The sequence below is a fragment of the Panthera leo genome, chromosome D1, assembly GCF_018350215.1.
Source record: "Panthera leo isolate Ple1 chromosome D1, P.leo_Ple1_pat1.1, whole genome shotgun sequence".
Classification (NCBI taxonomy): domain Eukaryota; kingdom Metazoa; phylum Chordata; class Mammalia; order Carnivora; family Felidae; genus Panthera; species Panthera leo.
The window spans coordinates 4137036-4160015 of NC_056688.1; the positions used below are offsets into that span (position 1 = coordinate 4137036).

Consider the following 22980-nt stretch of genomic DNA (forward strand, 5'->3'; position numbering starts at 1 on the left):
AACACAGGCAGTTCGAATATGCAAAGCAATCTTGAATCATCCATAAAGACTTCTTTCTGAATATTAATTATAAGTTACCTTCTATGCATCATTAAAGATAAGTAAATTTACATATCATAGTGTTAAGTGGACTTTGTCAAGGGACCACATGTTTCTGGGAGGAAAACATTTGGATCGGCTGTGAACTGGGCAGTGACTTACCTACTGGTCACCTGTATTACATTAACCAAATACAGATGTACATACACACACATACGGATAGCAGTGTGAAACTAAACTGGTTTTACATGGCCTATTAGATGATATTAGAAAGACAATGTCATAGAATAATTTTGTGGAAAACTTTATTCCAGACAGTTTTCTCAACGTGAAGCTTTTTTTCCTTATCCATTCCTTTATTTTGCTTTTTGTTTTCTCCTGTGCTGTGGAACTGTCTTTGGATATGGCTAATATAACCCTGTTAAATAACCCTCTCATGAAATGACTTCAGTTTTATCAAAGGAATGGTCTAAACCAACATATAAAATTATGGGGATATGACTTCAATAAAATGAATATGATATGAGTGTTTAAGAGTAAAATAAAGTGGATTATAAAAATAATTTTCTCCAAAACAAAAAAGTTTAGTAGTTCAGTTTAAATCATTGGAAGACAAACTTAATTTGTTGTAGACACAAAATAAATTAAAATTACTTTCTCCCCCCCACCAAATTTTTTAATAGGTCTCTCTTTCTTCACTGAATATTCATTCCTTCTTAAATTTCAGTCTGGTCTATTTGGTGATTAAACCAACCACCTGACAGTGTCCACTTTAGGAAGTGTATTAATTATTTTACACCAGTAGTGTGGCACTTACTGGGGAATGTGGGAACAGCTGATTATTTACTTTGCATTTTGTAAATGGCAGTCTCCCTCTCACGAAGTTAGTAGTACCCTCAAAGTGTATAGTTTACTCACGGGAAATGTTTATTCTCCAAGTGGATCAGTTGTCCCAACCCTGGAAAATGAACATTGTTTACGTGAAATATTATAAACCCTTTTTAAGAAAACAAACACTTCAATAGGCTGATAGTGGTGAAATACATGATACTTTATACTAGTCCACAAACCGATATTTCACTTGCAAATCAATTTTCAAGTGCTGTTCATTAATATGCGGTTGTTTTTTTTTTGTTTGTAATTCATCTGGTATTAAGTAATCCCCAAACTCAGCATTCATCAAAGAGCATAACCCAAATGCTCAGTCTATAAAGCCACTCTTTTGCTTTAACAGAAATGTCATTAAATGCTGGGAAAACCTCTTGAAAGAGATAATGTCTCATTTAAAAACTATAACTTGAAAGCAAGTAAGAAACCAAGTACCTGGGAAGCAAAAGCCCGTGACACATCTGTAATCCCTTTGGAGAATCTTTTCAATCTGCTCCCTCATTCCCCAATAGAGATACCCACAGGGGCAGTCGAATCTCAAGTGTTTGTGTGCAAAGTCCACATCACATGCAGGAGGACTTCCTGGGGTTTCATTACTTAATGTCAACAGTCAAATTGGCTGTGGGATCCTGGTTTCTAAAGAGCATCCAAAGCCTTTAAGAATCAGCACAAAATTCAAATGTAAGATCTTTTCCCAAAGGTCTCCTGCTACCTTTCTCTTGAATATCCCCTGACTTGTAGCCCAGGTAACATGCAAATCCTAGATTCAGGGGCCAATGAATAGAACAAACTAAGCTCACACAGACTATAAAGGGAATGATAATTAAGCCATTTTCTTGGTTGTCAGGACATCAGTTCACAAAAATCAGTGGCTGCCATTTTGATCTGTTCATGCTGTGATGTTTCTCTTTCTGAGGATGAATTTTCATTTCAGTCTCTTTTTGGTTGTTGGCCTTCTTAGAGGCAGAGGAATTTTAGACACCATTCTTTCTCAGTTACTAGTAAATTCAAGTTTATTGCTGTTTCGCAAAAGAAAACGAAAAAGAAATCTCTTGTCGCTGGTCTGACAACAAATGAAGTCTGAGCTTGAACAGCACATGTTTGATCCCCTCTGAAATTAGTTACAATCGCCCTTGGTTTGGACTCCAGTGGAAGGGGGGGTGCAAGATGGCAAAATGAGAGGTTTATTTAGCGTCTGGGAGAAGCTTATAAAAGAGCTTACGTCCTCATTCCTGCTAACATCTTAACAGCTGTGCAGTTTCTTACAAAATATCTTTTATCGTTTCAAGAAATGCTGTTAACCTGGCAGTTTTAAAACTGAATGAACAAGGCCTGTTGGACAAATTGAAAAACAAATGGTGGTACGACAAAGGAGAGTGTGGCAGCGGGGGCGGTGACTCCAAGGTCAGCCTCAATGTCACCACAAGCGGGTAAACAGTATGTACAGTAACAGGTGCATCTGCTGGGAGACAGGGTTTGGGTCTCTGGACACGGCCAGAAATGGCGAGTCAAGTCCCTTTGAAACCTAAGTATGCAATTACTGTCAAAGCAAAAATATTTGCAACTGGGACCAATTTGGGGACACGCTCAGCAGCCTAACCGAAATAGTCACCACACGGCTCTGGCTTCAGAGAGGTTATGGAGCAGACGCTGTAGTCCTGTGCACCTCATCTTACAAAGCAGGGAGGGATCAAGTCTTGTAAAGGGCAATTTAGTGAAGGGAGCAGGGCGAACACAGAGGGTAAGCCTGTGTGCTTCCTTCGCCACTGAAAGACTAGACCTTCTACAAAGCGTGTGTAAGTAATAGCAATAGCTTGACTCCATAGAATACTTTCCAGGAGGTCATTGCTCCACCCAGAACCCTCATGTTTCCATTAAATATCAAGGTACATAAAAAGTCAAGGATAGGCATGTGAACTAGACATTTTTGGCCTCCCGTAAGTAGATGAAATTACGAAATGATCAGGCTACAAAAACAAGTCCCGCTCAGTTCTGTCTTCACTACCTCCGTGGCATATTTCCAGCTTTCTTTCCTAAGCGGTGTCTAAAGAGAAAAAAGGTATGCCAGCAGCAGAAATGATCAACTCGTGTGCCAGAACCTTCTTCACTATGTATTGACTTAAAGAAACCAATCCAGAGTTGGGAATATTCTGACTGAATTTTCTCTTCTTACATACTTTCAATTGGCACGTAAGAATCTCGAAAATTTTAAAGTACGCACTCTTGTCTTTCTTTTAAAATCTAGAGAATTGCCCAAAACGGGAAGTCTTGCTTGTCTTGTTTCCTGACTAGGGTATAAATTCCCTCGATTGGCCACCCAACCCCTAGAACAATGCTCTGTTTTCAGAGAGTGCCTGCTGGGATGGCTAGTAACCTCATTCTCTGCCAATGCCGCTAACTTCCCCCTCTTTCTGGATCAGAAAAGACTTTGAAATCTAGCTCCTTTGTCTCTGCCCATCTAATCCCCAACCCTCTAGCAGGAAGAGGGAGATTAAACTTTGTCAAGTGACTATTCTAGCCACAGAGAGGCATCTGGACCCAGCCTTGAATACCCATTTCCTGGTCCAGGGAAAGAATCCTTCCGGAGAGAAAGAGCAGAAAGGTAGGAGAATCCTGGGGGCATCTCTGGGATGGTTACCCTGCAAGATTCCTCCATGCCATATGTTTACTCAAGGAACATGAACTCTTTTTATATTTTCGAGCCCCAACTTGATAGCTTCCATAAAAACCTAAGTAAATAAATACATATATGCAGAGGAAATTATTTCAAGTTGCACAAAGAACTATCTTTCCTTGCAAATTAGAAGTGTAAGAAAATGTAATCTGATAGCACCAAAAATAAAAAGCAAAGATATTCTAGTCCATCAGAAAAATTTTGCTCCCAAAGGTTTAGTTTTTTGTTGTTGTTTTTTTTTTTTACTCTCCAGTAGAAGTATCACACTGCTTCACAAGTAAAACTTTCTACAAAAATGAATAACAAAGTCCTATTTTAGTGTCCATGAAAAAGTCTTTCCAGAGAAAAATAAGCAGAACAGAAACGCGTGCATAATGGGAAAATGCATTTAGTAAAAGTTACGTCCATTTATTGAAATAAGAGTTTGGAGAGCTCAGTTGGATTTTAATGTTTGTATACCACAGATTGTTTGGTATACAGTGGACATTAAATAAATGTTTGTTGTCAAAAAATACTTATAAATCTAACCTTTTAGTTCCAAAAGCACACTGCTGTTCCCACAGGTAGGCAATACATTACTTTCACCATACAGGAACTGCAAAGTGATATTCTAAAACGTCACTTCAAATCTTACCAAAGTGTTGTAAAAATTAACATAAAACGTTCCCCCCAAATGCTGTCACAGTTTGTTTTGTTTTCCCTCAGGAATTTTGTTCTCACCCTAAAAACATTCGCAGCAGGCTATATACTGATACGTTTATCACCCAGCGAGTAGGGGGTTACAGTCTCAATGTTAATAACGCCCTACTCTGACCTTGAAATGTAACGTGATTTTTTAAACGCCCCTGACCTAACTTAGGCCAGAGCAAATGACCAGGAGACAGCTGCTTTTTCGTTTTTGTTTTGTACCTTCTCCTGGTGACCGGTTTCCTTTTCAAAGTGACCTCGTTCCTCCTGTGTAGCCCAGTCTTCCTCAGAGGAGGCAGAATAAGGAGGAGAAGTGCCCAGGTGGGGAGTCAAGCTGGTTCCGAAGCCTGGGCTGCATGGGCTGCATGCCGAGCCAAAGCAGAAGCGACAAGTAAATGAGGCCCCTTGAGTGCAGGAGGGAATGTGCCCATTCAGAGGGCTCAGCACAGGTAGGCGGAATCCACGCTTCTCGGATTTTCAAATACAGGCTCTTGATAGGAGAAAACTTGGTTTTCTAGAAGTGGTTCACCTGAAGGAGGAAAAGCTTAGACCACCCCCCTTGGAGGGGGGACCACCCCCCTTGGAGGAGACAAGTGACCCACCTGTCATTTGCAGGATTATAACCACGGAGGACATCTCCAGCCTTCCATTAAGGAGCAAATTATTAACCTTCTGCTTTCACGGGGCCATGTGCCAGTAGCTCTGGGGAAGAGAGAGAATTAGCACTGTCTTTTGTCTCAAGGAACTTAGCATTTAATAGAACCCACACCCGGGACCGTTTAGAGTCTCTGTGGCACCTTGTACTCACACCCCATGGCTGCGAAATAATTAGCCTCCCCACTCACCTGATGGCCCTTCCCAGAGCATGAAGTCCTGATCCCGCAGCCTCAACCCAGAGGCTTCACATGGAAAGGTAAAAATTTAAGAAAAGAAATAAGAAAAAAAAAGTCCTGCATATTAAAAAAAAAAAAAAAAAGTTAAATTAGAAAGGCACAATTTGGGGGATGCTAATGCATTTGTTGGAAAATTTACTGATTATTGCGGTGGGGTCTGTTTTTAATGATTATAAGAAATTCATCCTTATTCTTGTGAATAAAATAACAGAAGTTTGCTAATTAACAATGAACCAATTTAAAAATAACATTGCAATGTCTAAAACTCATTTTCCTCTTCAGTTAATCTGATATGGTTCAGTCTGAGCACAAACCATACCTAGAATTTGAATCCAATTTTAAGGTGAGTTGTTTAACCCTGGTTCTAGTTGAAAATTTTGGCAACGCCTGTCATCATTCGTGATCTATAAAGTTACTGACTTTTTCTGTTTGTTTTATGCCTTGATCTCTCCTCTGTGTATATAAAAATAGGTTAAGTCGTGGATGTGGATATTCCTCTAAAAATCATCTTGTAAATGTGATTACCAAGTGATGTCTTTCTTAAGTAATTGTGTTAGATCACACGGTACCCATTTTTAATGTGGCACTTTGAACGCTGTAGCCCATTCCTGACTTTAAAGTTTGTCATAAGTGGTGTTCCCCCCTTCACCATAACCATAGAGGCCAATGCCAACAATAAAGGGATTATTACTAAAAATATAAATTCATAAGCAAAAAAAAAAAAAAAAACTTGTGGCAGACAAAAACCAGGGATCCCCCAATAATGAACGCCTTGGTCAGTGTCCAAAATTCCACCAGCTGACCTTTAAGTTTGGCTCATAATAAATTTCTCAACTTCACAGTTCCAACCTACTCATACTCTCTAAAACCAGGCTCCGAGAGTGAATGCACAAGGAATAAAATGGCAAGAGGGAAAGTTAAGGGGGAACGGGAAAGCAGGACTTCCAGGTCGTCCCTTCTCAAAGACCCTGGAAGGAAACTCTGCTTTTGTGTTCCTGCCCTTTTCAGCATGAAGTCCTCCTCTTCCCAGAGAACCCCATTCTCGAAGTGCAGCATAGGCTCCTACATGCACCTGTGCAGGTGTGAAAACGGCCTTGGTGAGCAGCCTGGGACCTCAAAACTCTTATAGTATCAGTTAAACAAAAAAGCTTGCTCTCGATTCAAAATAAATATAGCAACTTTACAGAGCACCCGCTCTGAGTCAGACACCCTGGTAAATACGGTCTTACAAAGACCAATGAGCTGTGGCTTCTGGAGTTCACAGCTCATCAGGCAATCTGACGTGGGTTTTGTAATCATCATAAACGGGGGTGGGAGGGTATAGGTGGTAAAACCTAGATTGGGGCCAAATTAACCAAGCACCCCAGTTTACCAGAATCTTCATCCGGCCCCACCCCCAAACTCAGCCTTTAGCACAAAGTGTTAAATCACACCCATAATAGGTTTTAATCCAAAACACAATATAATTTTCTAGGAACATGGCAAATGCATTTTACTTCTTAAATGGAACAGTGAACCTTGTAAGACGTTACAAGATTGATATGAAAATGAAATCCTATTCAGAAAACAGGTAAAAAGAAAAACATTAATTTAGAAACTTTTTCCAGAACTTTAAAAAAAAAGAGTTTTGGCTTACCTGTTAATCAGAAAACTCAATTAACCAGAAACTCCATTTCCTGAGTGTTGTGTTGTTAGTGTTTTTAACTGCACAAGCTATGAAGTCACCTGATTCGGCCACTTCCTAGCTGTGTGACTAGATGATTTAATCTCTGTGTGCCTTGGTTTCCTCATTCGTAAGATACAGGTTATCAGAGTATCCAAACATGTAAAATGCTTCTGACAGTTCCTGGTACGTCGTGAGGGTTCCATCAGCATCAGCAGGCATCATCACCATCATTATCAGTGCATTGCCTCCTTGTGCAGATAAGTTTATGGAATTAGTCCCCTGGTAATCAAATAAACGCAGGCCGTGCCTCTCCAAATGCACTCAGTATTTCCTAGAAGAAGTGAGGTGTTAGGAGACAGAGCCAGAGAAAACGGTCGTGGCAGCCTTAGGAATGTCAAGAGAAACTGAAGTCTGTCTCTGAATGTTTGTAAAAGCAAAGAGAAACAGAAAGCAACCAAGCACGGAAACGATAACATCGGGAGATGCAGGGAGTTACCGCTCGCCATCCGTCCCCTTTATTTGATACACACGGAGGTGTTAACATGGCGGCGACACCTGGGGCAAGTCTTAGATTCCTTGGAACACTGATCCTGAGTGATGCCTGACCTTTCTCCCTTGAGACTCCTTATGTAACAGTTAGTACTGATGGTACAAAAGGAGGGGCATTTTATAGGAGAAGAGTTTGTTCATAAAAATCTTGGTTACCCCTAACCTGTCATGTGTTTGTTGGTAATACCCTGTTCACAGAGTACATCCTAAAGTGCATTCCCTTTGTATTTGCAGCACATCAAGGCGATAGACTCAAGGTAGAGGAACACGGCTCCTGGCGATATTATTTAGATTCAATACTGCAGTTAGAAGGAAGGTACCGGCACAGGCTCCCACGTCAGTGATGTAGGCATCTGCCCTCTACTCGGGGCAGCCAGCCCTTGGTCAGTGACACCTGCATCCTGGTCCTCCCCCAGTAGGTCCCGATGAGCGTGGTTCAAGTCCGGGCCAGGATGCACACAGCACAGGTGTCCTGGGCGTCAAGTCAGATCCCACAGACTGAATCACGGGGTCGTGAGGCGCGAGGCCAGGGCAGTGTAGCTCCTGTTCACGTCCCTCTGCAGCCACGGCCACTAATTCTGAAAGGGGTTTGGGGGGTAAGGGGCGGGGAGGGGCCGCTGGATTTCGAACGACTCCCACCCTGGCCTGGGGAAGGTCGTCGAGGCCGAAGCGAGCCAGGCCAATAGTTTTGGGTTCACAGTAATTGCATACGTGTTATTTACAGATCCTCCCTTAGCAGCATGCGCCTGTTACCTAAAGCGATGGAGCAGGGCCCCAGTTTTGCGTCCGGGGCTGGAGCCGGGCCTCCGGCGCGCCCCGCACCCACTGTGGCCTCCGCTCCGTCACTTTGCCGTGCGGTTCTGATGTAGTTTGACTTGAATAACATAAAATAACATGTATGATGTTATTTATGTTATTTTCCACGTGAAGAACTCCTGTAAACCTTGCCGTTTTGAAACTCAGTGAGGCAGGCGTCTTAGACAAGCTGAAAAACAGATGGTGGTACGATAAAGGTGAATGTGGAGCCAAGGACTCGGGAAGCAAGGTCAGTCCTGCAGCTCGGGCCTCCCGTCGGGTCCCCACGGCACTAAACGGGAGCGCTTGGCAACTGTACACGCGGACACGGCAGCACCCGGCGCCTGTGCCCACCCTGCGGGGCGCGGAGGCCGTTGAGGCGCATCCCGGCCCCGGGGCGGCCTCCCCAGAGGCCCAGGCCCTGCTCCCCACCGGGAACGCTGCCCGGAAAACTCCGATTGGCAGCAAAACCATGCAAAACGCCGAGATGCCTTCTGTGGCTCTCAGATTCCACAACCACGAGCGAAAGTAGTGTTTCCGCTGCGGTTCCTGTTTGTTTTCAGAGGCAAACACCACGAAATCTGTGAATGATTTCGGGAACCCAGGGGTTGTCAAAGCAGGAAATGGGAAATTGCTCGGCAGTCATCCTGAGAAAGATTGTAAACACTAAACATTATTATGCTGAAGGCCAGCCTTTGGTCGCTGTGTTGCCAAGCATTCCACTTTAGTTTGAAGAGGCCCTCTTACAGTTTTGTGCTGACCGATGAGCGGTGAACTGTCCGACCGGGAGTCTATCCAAATGATTTTAATAAGTCAGTGATACTTGTGAATAATATCAAGTTAAGATCTCTTATTCCTGAATTCTTTTTGGTGCAAGTGCAGGAGATCTGTAGACCTGATTCAGCGGAGTAGGAATGAAAATAGTGTTACATTCTAAAGGAAATGTTTCTTTCTAAAGGGAACACTCTAATAATTTACCAGAGAATCTAATTACCTGCACAAATTAATAGACTGTAATACCGGTGCCCGAAAGCCATGATTGGAGATTCTTGAAATCTTTTCTTATTTTTTTCTTTATCTTCTTTTACAAAGAAAAAAAATGTATTAGTTATTCTAAAACATTAAACAAGTAAACGGCTTAAAGAGGAGAGCCTCCATTCATTTAAGAAAGAGACAAAGTATCTATGTTCACTGATACTTTTCCAGGGCTTATCCCTGTGTTTTCACCACTTGTTTTCCTGCCTCTGAACCAGAGTGGAACGAGACAAGCTTGGCCAAATAATGAAATCCTTCTCTCCAATCCTCATGCAAAGTCAGAGAAGCATAAATACTTAATGAGCAATTATTTTTAACATGAAGTTACTCTAAATTTGTGGCCCAATCAGCTGATATCACGGCTAAGCGGACCATGTACCTAGTACATCTTTTGACTTAAATACTCCCCTAAGAAAACGATTTAAGTGTCTGAATCAGATCTCGCACAAAACATACACCGTGTATGCAGTCTGCCCAAAATACTTCCTCCAATGACGTGACATAATGGACATTTTTACAATTCATGAAAAAAATTCTGAACTCTTGTTACGATTTTAGTATCTTCCAATCATACGCTTGACTGTCTCCAAATGGCTTATGAGATAGTATGTATACAAAAGCTCTGGAGAAAAAGATGTTTAAAGTATTAACTGATTAATAATAGAATCTTATTTTTCAATCCATAAGAATACTTATCAATTTGTCCATAGAAAAATAATTTATGTCTCACTTAGCCATGGTAATTCATGTATTTTTTAAGGTTTTTTTGTAAAAAGCTACCTAAGTGTGATGCATATATAATTATTCCTAAAGAGTATATGATATTTAAGATTTCCCATGCACCTGTGACTGAAAAAACAAATAGTGCAGACCCAGAACATTACGACCATATATTTGGTAGAGCAACAATGAAGAAAATGTGAAACTGGTAGCTTAAAATACCGTAGTTCCTTAAGTAGGAAACCTGGAGTGAGATTTATTCAAGGGAAATTTCAAACGTTCAAAGTATACGTAATGGCAGGAAAACCAGAAGAATCCCCTTCCCATGTAATTGGGTCATAAACATGCCATTTTCAAACTTAATAATAAGCCCACTCTGCCGCGCTGAGTAAATACATAAACGCTTTTCTCTGGCTGAGTGGGGTGGTTTTCTCCTGCATATTTAGCAATGATAACATGTCACAAGTTTTACTGAATGTAATTACATGCGATTGCATTGGCAGTCGTCATCATTTCACTTCTGAGAGCTGTAAGCTTTATGCTTGCATCCATACACCTGCATCAGTGATCTATACACGTCAATACTTTCAGGTCCAGTTAGGCACTTGCTTTGATTGGCTGTTTGGATGTCATGTGCTGTTTTGCCTTCCGGGTGTGACATTTGCAGGGTTAACTGAAATGTCTTTATCCGCCCCTCCCCCCAGGACAAGACGAGCGCCTTGAGCCTGAGCAACGTCGCAGGCGTTTTCTACATTCTGGTCGGCGGCTTGGGCTTGGCGATGCTGGTGGCTTTGATAGAATTCTGTTACAAGTCCAGGGCAGAAGCGAAGAGAATGAAGGTGGCCAACAGTGCACAGACTTTTAACCCAACCTCCTCGCACAGTACCCAGAATTTAGCAACCTATAGAGAAGGTTACAACGTATATGGAACCGAAAGTATTAAAATTTAGGGGTAGGACTTAGGGCTGACGACAGTGAGTGGGTGATGCATCCTGTAAACGCAGTGTTGTGACCTGTCTGTCCAGTGGTGATATTGCTTGCTTCCGATTAGAGCTTTATATTTTTGAAAACTTCAGTGCAAAGTGGTTGGTTCGGTTTTCTTTGGCTGCGGGTGCACCGTTCGAAACTTTATGTTGCCAATAGATATCTGCATTGAAAGGGTCAGAAAGACAAAAAAACAAACCTCCAGGATTGCTCTGGAAAATGACCAAAACAGGATTTCCTCCCCCAAATTTGGGAGAAAATGGAAATTAGTTCTGGGTTTCCTGTGGAACAATCCAATTTTAGGAGAATTGCTAACAAAATAAGCATAAAAACGTCTCAGATGATCAACGCTTAGACAGCTGCCTATTATTCCATGATTATATGTTGTTGTTTTTTTTAGAAACAACTCCAAACACAGAATAAGTGCCCAAAAATCTTAGCTCCTATTCTGATTTGTTTTGCATTAACCATATTCTGTATTTTTTAAGAGTGCAACTCTGCTGTTTGTTCATCTGACAGTACCTTGAGCCAGACCTTTAGGTAGGAGGGATCGTCAGGATATTGACTACAATTCATATTTATTAGACAAAATTCAGCTTTTAGGTCCACAGTATCACTAAGGTGGATATACAGCTTAGGCAAGACAGCAGCGTCTCCATCAAAGATGCCAACAATGTATGTGTTCTTTGTGAGGAGACAGAAAAGATAAAAATTGCAGTGAATTATGGCCTCTTTTTCCTCCCGCTTTAGTTGCTTTCAAGTAAGCTGGATCAGCCTCAGTTATTCACATCCTCTCATTGTGCCACAATAAAAAATTGTGAATAGTCAATGAAATGTAGGAGACGGCAATACTTTTTTTAAGAATCTAAGTGTCCACTACATTCTTTCTCTAAGGAGAGACGGTGTTTTTTAAAAAAAAAAAAAAAAAAAAAAAAAGATCTGCCAGCATTTACTACTCTTCCTAAAATCAGGTCTGTAAGACCCATTTTCTAAAATTATAGATGATAGTCGACTGAATCAGCTGCTCACTCTGTGTCCAATGACAGTTGAGCCTGTGAACCCACAAGAGACATTCATGTTTGATGCACCGAGACTCAAACACCCAATATAATTTTCAGAAGATGTACATCTGAGGTGCTGACAGATAAATATGCTTAATTTTGATATTTATTCATATAAAAGCTATTGAAACACTTTGTTAGTATATCAGAACAAAGAACAAAGCCATTCTCTTTTACCCAAGATGTGTTTTTATCCAGAATCCACAAATCGATGGATGACTGAGTATTAACTACACATACGTAAGCCCCAAATGGTTCTTTCCCAATTGGAATGGAAAGAATTAAGAACAAACCCTCAGTTCACTCAGATCAGAATGTTTTGAGTTTGCCTTCTGATCGCAAAACAACAAACAATGATTATGTCAAGGTCTCTTGGCCATTATAGAAATGCTTATATCTTAATTATGCAAATGAGGAGAGATTTTCCTAAACTGAGAGAAACAATCCCTGACAAGTTTTCAGAGTCAGTTGTTTGGATTTAATTCTGGAATGAATTTTATGTCTTAAAATTAAGGGGTTTTTTTATTTGTTTGTTTTGGTTTGTTTTGGTTTTTTATTACCAGTTCATTACAACTGACTTCTCTTTAGCATAGCAAAAACATTCCAACCATCAGCAAGGTCCAAGGCAAGGGTTGCAAAGAAAAGAAAAAGAACCTTAGAAAATGCTAGAAAGAAACACAGATGCCAGTCCATTACAAAATCTGGGAAGTTGCTAAAGAGATAAAAATTCCCAGGTGACGTGCATACAATTTACACGTAGTAGTTTTTGGAGTCGGAACCTGGCATTACAACTTATCAAATGATTCGCCTCCATTGCCTCATGCCTGAAATAGTACATTTCAAATAAAAGTAAAACATTCGTATCCATGATTTTTAAAAAGACCTAATGGCACCCAGGGTAAATGAAATGATGTGCACCAAGAAGATTGAAGAGCTTTTATTGTACTTTTTTCCTTTCAAAAACTATTTTCCACAATTGTGCAAATTTTTGATAATTTAAATAATGTCCTAGAATCTCAAAAACAAAACCTGAAACTTTCCGTATGTAGAATATTTACTCTAAAAGTGATTACCCCTCACGGGAACACATACAATTAAGGTCATAGCCTTGAGGCTCAACAATCTAAAATGGCGCAGACCACGTATAAATTCATAAGAAAGTTTTCCAATTTGAACAGCCTCGATAGGTTCACAGCAAGCTGAATAGAAATGACATTTTATTCAGCTTGCTGTGAACCTATCGAGGCTGCTCAAATTGGAAAACTTTCTTAGGAGACTTAAGTATAAGAAATAATAATGCTAAAAACTAAGAATGCTAAGGGGCACCTGGGTGGCTCAGTCGATTAAGCATCCAACTTTGGCTCACGTCATGATCTCACAGTTCATGAGCTGGAGCCCCACGTCAGGCTCTGCTGACAGCTCAGAGCCTGGAGCCTGCTTCAGATTCTGTGTCTCCCTCTCTCTCTCTGCTCCTCCCCACCTCTCAAAAATAAATATTAAAAATTTTTAAAAAGAAAAACTAAGAATGCTAAGATTTAAAGACAAAAAAAGGAGGTCTCAAAGACATTATTCCACTCAGTTGCACTAATCTATAGAGAAGTAATCTATAGATGATTACTTGAATCTGCACATAGAATCTTTCCCGTTTGTATATGTTCCTTTCTTCACAAAGACAATCAAGAAAAGAAAGGAAGCCAAAATAGATTTTACAGCAAATGCCTTCTGGAAAAAAAAAACAAAAACAAACCTTCAAAATATCACAATGCTTTTATTAACTGTATTTCCTCTTCAAAAACCAGGAAAGCAAAACTAAACCAGTAGACTTTTAAAAATAATTTTCTATTTTACTTCAAGTTAAATGTCGGAAGGGAATCTGAGGAAACAAATTCAAACTCTGGTCCTGGTTTATTTTAATTTAGTGATGAGCACTTTCTGTAGAGATTGTATCCTGACCTCTGATTTTGAAGATGCATATTAATTGTTGAGACTGTCTTCTAAAGAGCTATGATAATGACCTTGGTTTTCATCAATAAGCCATTAACTAACAGTTTAACGTTATCAGGGCATCTGGTCCCTAAACCTTTACATTACACCATTTTCTACTCCCATTATTAATCCTACTATTTGATATACAATTATTCTAATATTTAAGTTCCAGGACAGAATAAATATAAAGATAGAATTCCTAAAGAATCAGGTAAACTTAAATTCACAACAGGGAATTAAGATATATTACAAGTTACAAGAAATAAATAATGAGCCATAACAAACTTAGGGAACATCTCATTTTACCTTATTGTCCTCTGGACTTAACATTAAAATTCAGCCACTAGAAAAAAATTCAAAGACAACGAATGAGCAGTCACTAGATATACACAACACTGCCTGTTTCTCCTCTGCATAATATTGTCACCTGCTACTGACTTAATGTGACAGAGAACAGGAATTTCATGAGGATTTCAGAAACCTGACCCCATAACCTCAAGCTGCAAGGTTCCTCAGCCAGGCCAGCTCCTGAGGAATCTAAACACGCCCCCTTTCTGTGCACCCTCCTTGAAGCACTCAGAGCTTCCTAAAATACGAATTAGCTTCCAGAAGACGCAGAGGAGGACCTTGAAGTCACTAACCGAGCTGTTCTGGGTCATGTGTACCCCATGATTGAAGTGTCTGTGGATCTGTGTTCCCAAGACAGGAAGACGTGTCAAGAATAGTCTATAGATAGATACAGTGTGCCTAGGCAGCTCATCAAAGTGTTGAGGATAATGCCTGCACCGTAAAGACATTTTCTGACAAGAATCAAGAGTCTCAATTACCAATGAACAAGCATAGGGAAGGCTGTGAGCTGGACCAGAAGTCCTGGGCTCTAGAGGGCCAGGAGGCAAAAGCCGTGTCTTGCCCAGATGTGCCAAACCAAATTTCAAAATTAGTTCCGAAACAGGTAGGACCACAAACTGGAGACCGATTTATTCTTGGGGGTAGCTGACCGTTCCTTCCCTGGCATGCATAGTGTTCATATGACCAAAGAGAATCTTGGAAAAAATGCAGATGTCTAATTATCGATATCTTGGTGTTTGTTGTGTCTCACATTGCCGAAGGAACAGAAGCATTGTAACACTGCACACTCTCTCTCTTTCCTTTCCATGCACCCAGCTGACCTTTTCTGAAGCCATAAGAAACAAAGCCAGATTATCCATCACTGGGAGCGTGGGTGAGAACGGCCGCGTTTTGACGCCCGACTGCCCCAAGGCGGTACACACGGGAACTACGATTAGACAGAGTTCGGGATTGGCTGTCATTGCATCGGACCTACCATGAAAACCAAAAACATAATTGAGTGCCTTAATCAAACTGTGCTGGTGACGGACGGGAGTGCAGCCCGCGCACTGAGCAAGGGCCGCGGACCAGGCCTCCGGGCCAGAGCGGGCGGCGTGTCCCGATGCTCCCGCCGGTCCAGCAGCAACGCGTGCATGAGCTCAGCTCGGAAACCCAAACTCAGATTTTATATCAGGAAAACTCACAATTTAGGTTTTCTCGGGGAGTGGGGGTGGGGGGGAGGGGGAGCTGGGATGGGCGTATTAACAGCAACAAATTTCACTGGAGTGGACTTAAAAACTAATCAGACTTGCGAGCTAGCGCATTAAACTGTGAAGTCCTTTCTCAGAAAGGCCTCCGTCTTCACCGCAAGGGGTCAAGTAGTTAGAGAAGTCCATGAACCTGCTAACCTGTCTCCAGAACACCCACGTGTTCCGTTGAAGACTCCAGCTGAGAAAACAAATCACTAAACTGTGATAAGAAAATAATAAACACACATGTAAATCCTGTGAAAATTTAAAGGAAGTATTTACACTCACTTTGGAGAAAACATACTGAAACATGCTTGCTTTTTAACCGACGTAAATTCAGTAGAGGACAACACGATTCTTTTTTCTAACCATCTTAGGGAACAATACATTGCAATAATTGAGATAAATGCCATCACTGTAATCAACTCTAGAGACTTTTTTTTACAAAAGTTGATCCCCTCCTCGTTGCCGTAACCTCCCCTCTGTCACCTGCGTCGGTGTCCACAGATCCTATTTGTCTCGGTACCCGGAACACAGACAACACGAAAACAATGTTATGTGAAGTCATCAGTCTGCAGTGTAGAAGCGAGAGAGACTCGGGGTCACTCGTGTTATCAGTATTATTTATAATCTTGTTCTGTGTACAAAATTGTGGTTTTTGTACCCACCAAAAAGAATAAAACAACGGACATTCTTATAATATCCACAGAGCTTAAGGGTTGTTTTCTTCTCATTGTAAAAGTTACCTGAGAAATTCTAAGACTGTGTAGGAGGGGATTTGTAGAAGTCAAGTGTGGGCCACATTGGAGCGTGTCCTTAGCCCTTACCGTCTCCAAATAATAAGCTGCCCTCTTTTACAGACGTTTTGCCTTGTGAGCCGGTGACATTGTCCCGGGCAGAGTGTTTGAATCGGGGAGGATTCATTGTCATAAGAGCAACATACCCTGTACTTGTGTGTTGAAATTTTACTTGACTATACACTCTGCTGCATAAAATAATGTGTCTCTTTGGCTTCTCCCCCAACCCCCCGTTCGCCTCGTTCCCTTTAAATCACTCGAAGGCACGAAGAATGGTTTGTGGTAGACCAGAAACACGAAGAATTTCTCCTTGTTTTCAACCGGCATTGGTGAAGAAAATTATACCCATGTTTATTTCCAAAACCCACCTTCTGTATGGGTGAAATTAACATGGCTCGAAGGAAGGTTTAGATCATTTGAAATAATTAATAGTGTGGTCCCGATAAACATCACGATGTGTTGAGATCTTGGCAGAAAGCACAAGTTAAGATAGCTTCGGAAGCGTGGCCTTGACAGATGCGTTTTCACAGGTGGAGGAGGCGTTAAGAGCCTTAGGGTTGAGCAGAGATCCACCGCTGTGCTCCTCAGAGCACTGTTGAAGGAGTGTATGCAGCCAGGCGGGCTGGAGCGAGCACAGGGTGTGACATGAAAGATGACTTAGGAACAGGTGAAGGCTTGAGCGCCTGGCTCCCACTCTCAAGATTTCCCTCCCCTGGTCAGTCTCTACAAGCGCAGGTCTGAGGACACACACGCACCGTTCCCTCAGGAAAAATCCCAAGCTCTCCGCAGAGCGAATGAGTCCTTTCGTGACCTGGTCTTCCCTTCTCTCTTCCATGACTTCTCTCCCCCTCCCCAACCTTGCCCACCCTCAAACCTCACAAGCAGCACACAGGACACACAGGACACCGCATTTACTCTTTCTTTGAGCTGTAACTTTTCCCTGTATCTTTACCTGACTAACTCGTCCTCATCCTTCAGTACCAAATCGACTGCACCTGCCCCAGGAAGTGATCCACAACTGTCCACCACCCGCTGCCTATGAGACTGAGGTGCCCTTTCGGGGTCCTCTCCCCACCACATTACCATACCGCATTGTAACTGCCTGTGTGTGTACTTGTCTGTGTAACTTCTAGACTGTAAGCTCCTTGAGGGCAGGGACTATGTCTATCTTGTCCACAGTTGTATCCCCAGCACCCAGCACAGTGCCTGGCATATTGTAGGTGCTTAATAAATATTTGTTGAATGAATGAATGAATTGAATCGAATTAATTTCATTAAGTGGAAGCAGAAAGACATCTGTCCTCATGAACAGTCCCAAGAGTGTGTGTGAAATATATAGCAGGTCAAAAGGAAGGCAGAAAGTTGGCTGATTTCATGAACTTGTCTATCTCACTGGAAGGAGCAATGGCAAAAAATAAATAAAGGAAAGAAAGAAAAAAAATAAACAAAAAAAAGGGAAAAAAAAAACAACCAACAACAAGATGATCTAATCAATTTTCTGATCGGAGGAGAAGGTGTTTCATGTACCTAGCCGTGGAATAATTTGTTTAGCTAGAGAAATTGTCACAAGGTAAATAACCCAAAACAGGGTTTGGGTTTGGTTTCACCCATTCTTCTAAAAATCTCGTGAAGCCTCAGAGTGGATTAATGATGCAAAGTTAAAAGTTGTATTTCTTATAGTTTTTTGTCTTTGTTTTCTTCCATTTCTGTATTAGTAATAGCATTCTATAGTTAAATTTCTATATTTCTTATGGAATAATTTTGCCAAAACCAAATTTTAAATCTGCCACCAGTACAAATCTGGACTCCAATCTGAGGAAGTGATATAAAGCTGGGTAATGTGATTTTAAAACATTGATGTTTAAGTTAAGTTAAAAACATTTAAGTGAAAGCATTTAGTTCCATAAAGAACTCAATTACGAAGAAAGCCAGCCCACCATCCAGTGCACAAGTTTCTGAATATACCCGGCAAAACCAATTTTGCAGCTACATCAGCTGCTTAACTGCACACAATGACCATGTCTGAAGGCTATGGAGGGCCCTCCAGAGAACCACTTGGCTACACTCAATTCAATAGCTACTAATTAAAAACGCCAGCTTCCCCTGTTACCGCACTGGCTTCAGGCCGCTCCCTGGTCTCCCCACCTGCTGACTGTGAACTCACCCATTTCCCTAAGGCAGTAGGTGCCATGCAGTAGGTGTAACATATATATTTGTCAATGCATAAGCACACATTTATATATTATGTCGGTATCAGTGAAAAAGAAAATGTGCTCTAATAATTTTCCCAGAAAACAGAATATTCCAATTTGCAACACCAAGGAAGTGCAAATAGAAAAGAACCAAATGAAACTGACATCAGGGGAGTTTCTGCAAAGACAAGTTGGAGTCGTGCAGGTTCATTAGAATTGTTTACATGGTGCTGCATGAAATGTATGGGCTCTCGTGCACATCCCTAAGTAGCGTTTCATTTCAGATGGTCCAGAAGGTTCCAGTCCTTACCATTTGTAGGACCAAAGGCACATGGAACAAGTCGTTTGTTTACATATTTTCTTTTTTTTTTTTTAATTTTTTAAATATTTATTATTTTTGAGAGAGAGAGACAGAGACAGAGCACAAATTGGGGAGGGGCAGAGAGAGGAGACACAGAATCTGAAGCAGGCTCCAGGCTCTGAGTTATCAGCACAGAGCCGGAGGCAAGTTTCGAACTCCCGAACTGGTTCCTGACTTGAGCCCAAGTCAGATGTTTAACTGAGCCACCCAGGCGCCCCGTTTATGTATTTTCTAAACAGCTAGTACCAGGGATCTTGGCAAAATAGAACCGTTCTTTAAGAAACAGTTTTGACAAATTAGGAAGAGAAAAAGATGAAATTTGGAAATTGTATCGCAAAAAAACAAAAGATAATTATTTCCTGTGAAATAGAATAACCTGTTAATCTTGCTTTGATTTTATTTTCTTTGGAGGAAGAGGCAGGCAGAGGAATGAGGGAAATAAAAGATAAGGCAAAGGACATGTTAAGAAAGCAGAAAGCTAGGTAAAAGGCCAGTAGGACAGCCGTGGCTGGGCAAAAGAACCTGGGAGAAAAGGAATGCTTGACAAATGATTTTCCACTGTTATGTGTGTTAATGTTTGATATATGCTGCTTCCCACGACCTGCATATAAATTTTCCTACGAACCACGGGCTGGTGTTTGTGGTTGGATTAGAGGGAGTCAAGGAGCAAATTCCAAGTCCCATGTTTGGGTTCATGCTGCACCAGAAATAACCCTAATTACATGTCTCTTATCCATAGAAATGTGCAGAAATCTATACTGGGACTTGTCCTTCCTCATGGCAAAGAGCACAATGTCATTCAGTTTTTTCTGGATCTGGAGAAGAGGGTAGGTCTGAGAGGATCTCTAGAATACATACTTTAGTATTCTATTAAACTATAATGCCATGGGGCGCCTGGGTGGCTCAGTCAGTTAAGCGTTCGACTTGGGCTCGAGTCATGATCTCACTGCTCATGGGTTCAAGCCCCATGTTGGGCTCTGTGCTGACAGCTCAGAGCCTGGAGCCTGCTTCAGATTCTGTGTTTCGGTCTCTCTCTCTACCCCTCCCCTGCTCACTCTCTGTCTGTCTGTCAAAAATAAATTAAAAAAACATTAGAAATAAAGAAAGAAAGAAAGCCAGACTACTCCATGTTTTGGGTGATTTAGGAGATGTGTATTCCTGTAATCCCAAACACAATGTGAGCCTGCTCAAGTAGATTATGATTTCTTCCTCCAAGTCCGTATGTTCAACCAACACTTGTGCAGTTCCTAAACATTTAGCACCAGCTGAATACTGTGCAGAGTTACTGCTCAAGATGAATAGGTCTATAGTCCTATTGTCCTATAGTCCTATAGTCCTATAGTCCTCTGGCAAGCAGAGTTCCCACATATGATTGAATGAACTGACGGGCTAAACAAGAACAGAAGTGAGGGCTGCCTTGGTGGCTTAGTCGGTGGAGTGTCCATCTCTTGATTTTAGCTCAGGTCATGATCCCAGGGTTATGAGATCGAGTCCTGCGTTGGGCTCCACACTGAGTATGGAATCTGCTTGGGATTCTCTCTCTCTCTCTGTCTCTCTCTCTCCCCCTCTGTCTCTGCCCATCGCCAGCACTGTCTCTCTCTTTCTCTCTCTCAAAAAAAAAAAAGAAAAGAAAAGAAAAAGAAGAAAAGAAATGAGTGAAGCCCCTTGAAAGAAATCGCCTTTGCAGAAGCTTCTGTCGGCTCCTCAGAGGGAATCTCCAGTGTGAATGTGAATGTTCTCAATACATTTTTGTTTTAAAAGAAGAGATTTGGAACAATTTAGGCCATAGCTGCCCTCTCCTGAAGATGTACGTAATCCTTCAGTCACCTAAAACTGCTGTTTCAAACTTGTGGAAAGACGAAATTGACTAGTTCCATCTGCCTGAGACTTTTCCAAAGCCATGATTGCTATCAATATTGTTCGTAAATCTAAGCACAATTAAAGTGTGGTGACACCATTCATATTCCAAGGCCACCATCAGGGCACGTGGCTTCTGGATCATGGGGCCTCAGACCCACATAGGAACTCTGAGGCTCGGTCCACTAGGTTTCCCTCCACATGGAAACCTTGGTCACAGCCTCGCGTGGAAATCATCCTGACAACCTTTCTCTCGTCCCACATTCTCTCTCAATACACTCCCGTGCTTCTCATCCTGCTCCCTGTTCACCTTCCTACTGCCTCCCTCTCCCCCTGACCTTGCCATCACCCTCCCTGGTGCCCTCAGCACAAAGTCAGGACACCCCCAGGATTCCCAGCCTCCCCCTACCCCCCCCCCCCCAGAGCTCTGTCCAATGCCCTTATACCATCACTCCACATACCACAAACCTAGAAGGAAAAGGAAGGTCCATTCGGTCCATTCCTACAATTACCCCTCCTCTTTGAGGTCTAGGTCACCTAACCATGCTGTCTCATGGATCACCCACTCGTCCACTGTGTCTGCTGAATTCTCTGTCGTTGCTTCACATTCATCAAGGATTACGGCATTTGGCTCATTCTGCCATTGCCCCCCGAGTGCTGTTATCATCTTGAGTGCCTTCAAGGTCAGTGGAGATACTTCATTTGAACACTAGCCCTGTGGTTGCTTGACTTCCTGTTGGTCTTTGCCTGTGTGATTGAAGTCACCCACACCAATAGATACGTAGGTGGCCTTGTGATCGTTCGCCTGCTCATCTTACTCAAGATGATGACTCACCTCGCCCTCCTTTCATACCCTGGTCACTAGAAAGAGTGACCTTTCATCCCCTACTTTACTTCTCTATTTGGCTCCCTCACTTTATCAAAATGTCCATCCCAGGGTCACCAATAAACATCTCATGGCCATATTAGCTGAACATTTTCAATATGGAACTAACCCAATTGATCTCTTTATTCTTTAGGCCCCCCCCATTATCTTGTATATTATTTTTCCACTTACTTTATGTTCCCCATTTCTTCCAAACAATTTACTGATACTACCCAGGGTTGTATCTTCTGCCTCTTTCTCGTCTCATAGGACATATCCCACCCGGTTGATCTTACCACCGTCAAGATGTCTACAATCACCCATGCACTGTTAACTCAGAAATCTCTATTGTTTACTCCAGTCCCACATATCCAATCTCATGTGGGTTGTTCCTTTTTGACTTCTCAACTGAAACATATCTAGTTCCTCATCTTTTCCTCTGCCTTCCTCCCTTCTCTTCCATTCCGTGTCTCAGTGAACGGTCCTACCATTTACCTAATCTCACAACTTAGATGCCTGAGTGTCATTCTAGAACCCACTTCCTTTATCATTATCACATCCAGCCAACTAACATCCTAAATTTCTTATATCTCATAGGTAACTTCCTACCGCACCCTGTTCTCTTCATCCGTTCTAGGACTCACATTTCAGAGACTCATGACTTCTCAGTGTCGTTACTACACGTGTCTCCCACAAGGTCCCCTTGCTGCCTGTCTCACTTGTATGTCCCTTGTGTCCTTTCTCTACACAGCTGTCGGGTGATTTTCCTAAACCCCACACATGGCCCTGTCACCTTCCTGATGAAAATAATTGTGTGTATTATGTGACACCTGTCAGTGTCTGCACTATCTTCTCTCACTCACCTGCCACTCTGATAACACCCGGTTACTACTCATAGCTACACTTTCCAGAGTGCTTCCTGATCTTCCCTTTATTTTATTTTTTTGTAATGTTTATTTTTTATTTTTGAGACTGAGACAGAGACATAGTGTGAGTGGGGGAGGGACATAGAGAGAGGGAGACACAGAGCCCAAAGCAGGCTCCAGGCTCTGAGCTGTCAACACAGAGCCCGACGCGGGGCTCAAACCCAGGAACTTTGAGATCATGACCTGAGCCGAAGTCCTGTGCTTCTCATTCTGCTCTCCGTTCACCTTCCCACTGCCTCCCACTCCTCCCTAACCGACTGAGCCACTCAGGCGTCCCCTGATCTTCCCTTTCTAATAATTACCTCTCCCTGCAATGCTCTATTTCAGAGCAGGGTCCCAGCTATAACCAACAGGGCCTACTCTAGCTCAGCTAAGCCACAGGTGAATTCATGAACAGATACTAGAGAATTCTCAGACTCTCTGGGAAA

At 42.0% G+C, this 22980-nt stretch overlaps 1 protein-coding gene across 1 annotated transcript in view; it reads left to right on the plus strand.

Annotated features, from left to right (window-relative positions):
• Positions 1-15447, plus strand: part of GRIA4 (glutamate ionotropic receptor AMPA type subunit 4) — a 263655-nt gene extending 248208 nt beyond the window's left edge. Inside the window, exons 15-17 of the mRNA XM_042905825.1 lie at positions 2217-2331; positions 10651-10785; positions 15142-15447. Of these exons, the coding sequence (XP_042761759.1) occupies positions 2217-2331; positions 10651-10785; positions 15142-15306 (415 nt within the window). The 3' untranslated portion in view covers positions 15307-15447. The remainder of the gene's footprint in view (positions 1-2216; positions 2332-10650; positions 10786-15141) is intronic.
• The last annotated feature ends 7533 nt before the right edge of the window (positions 15448-22980 follow it).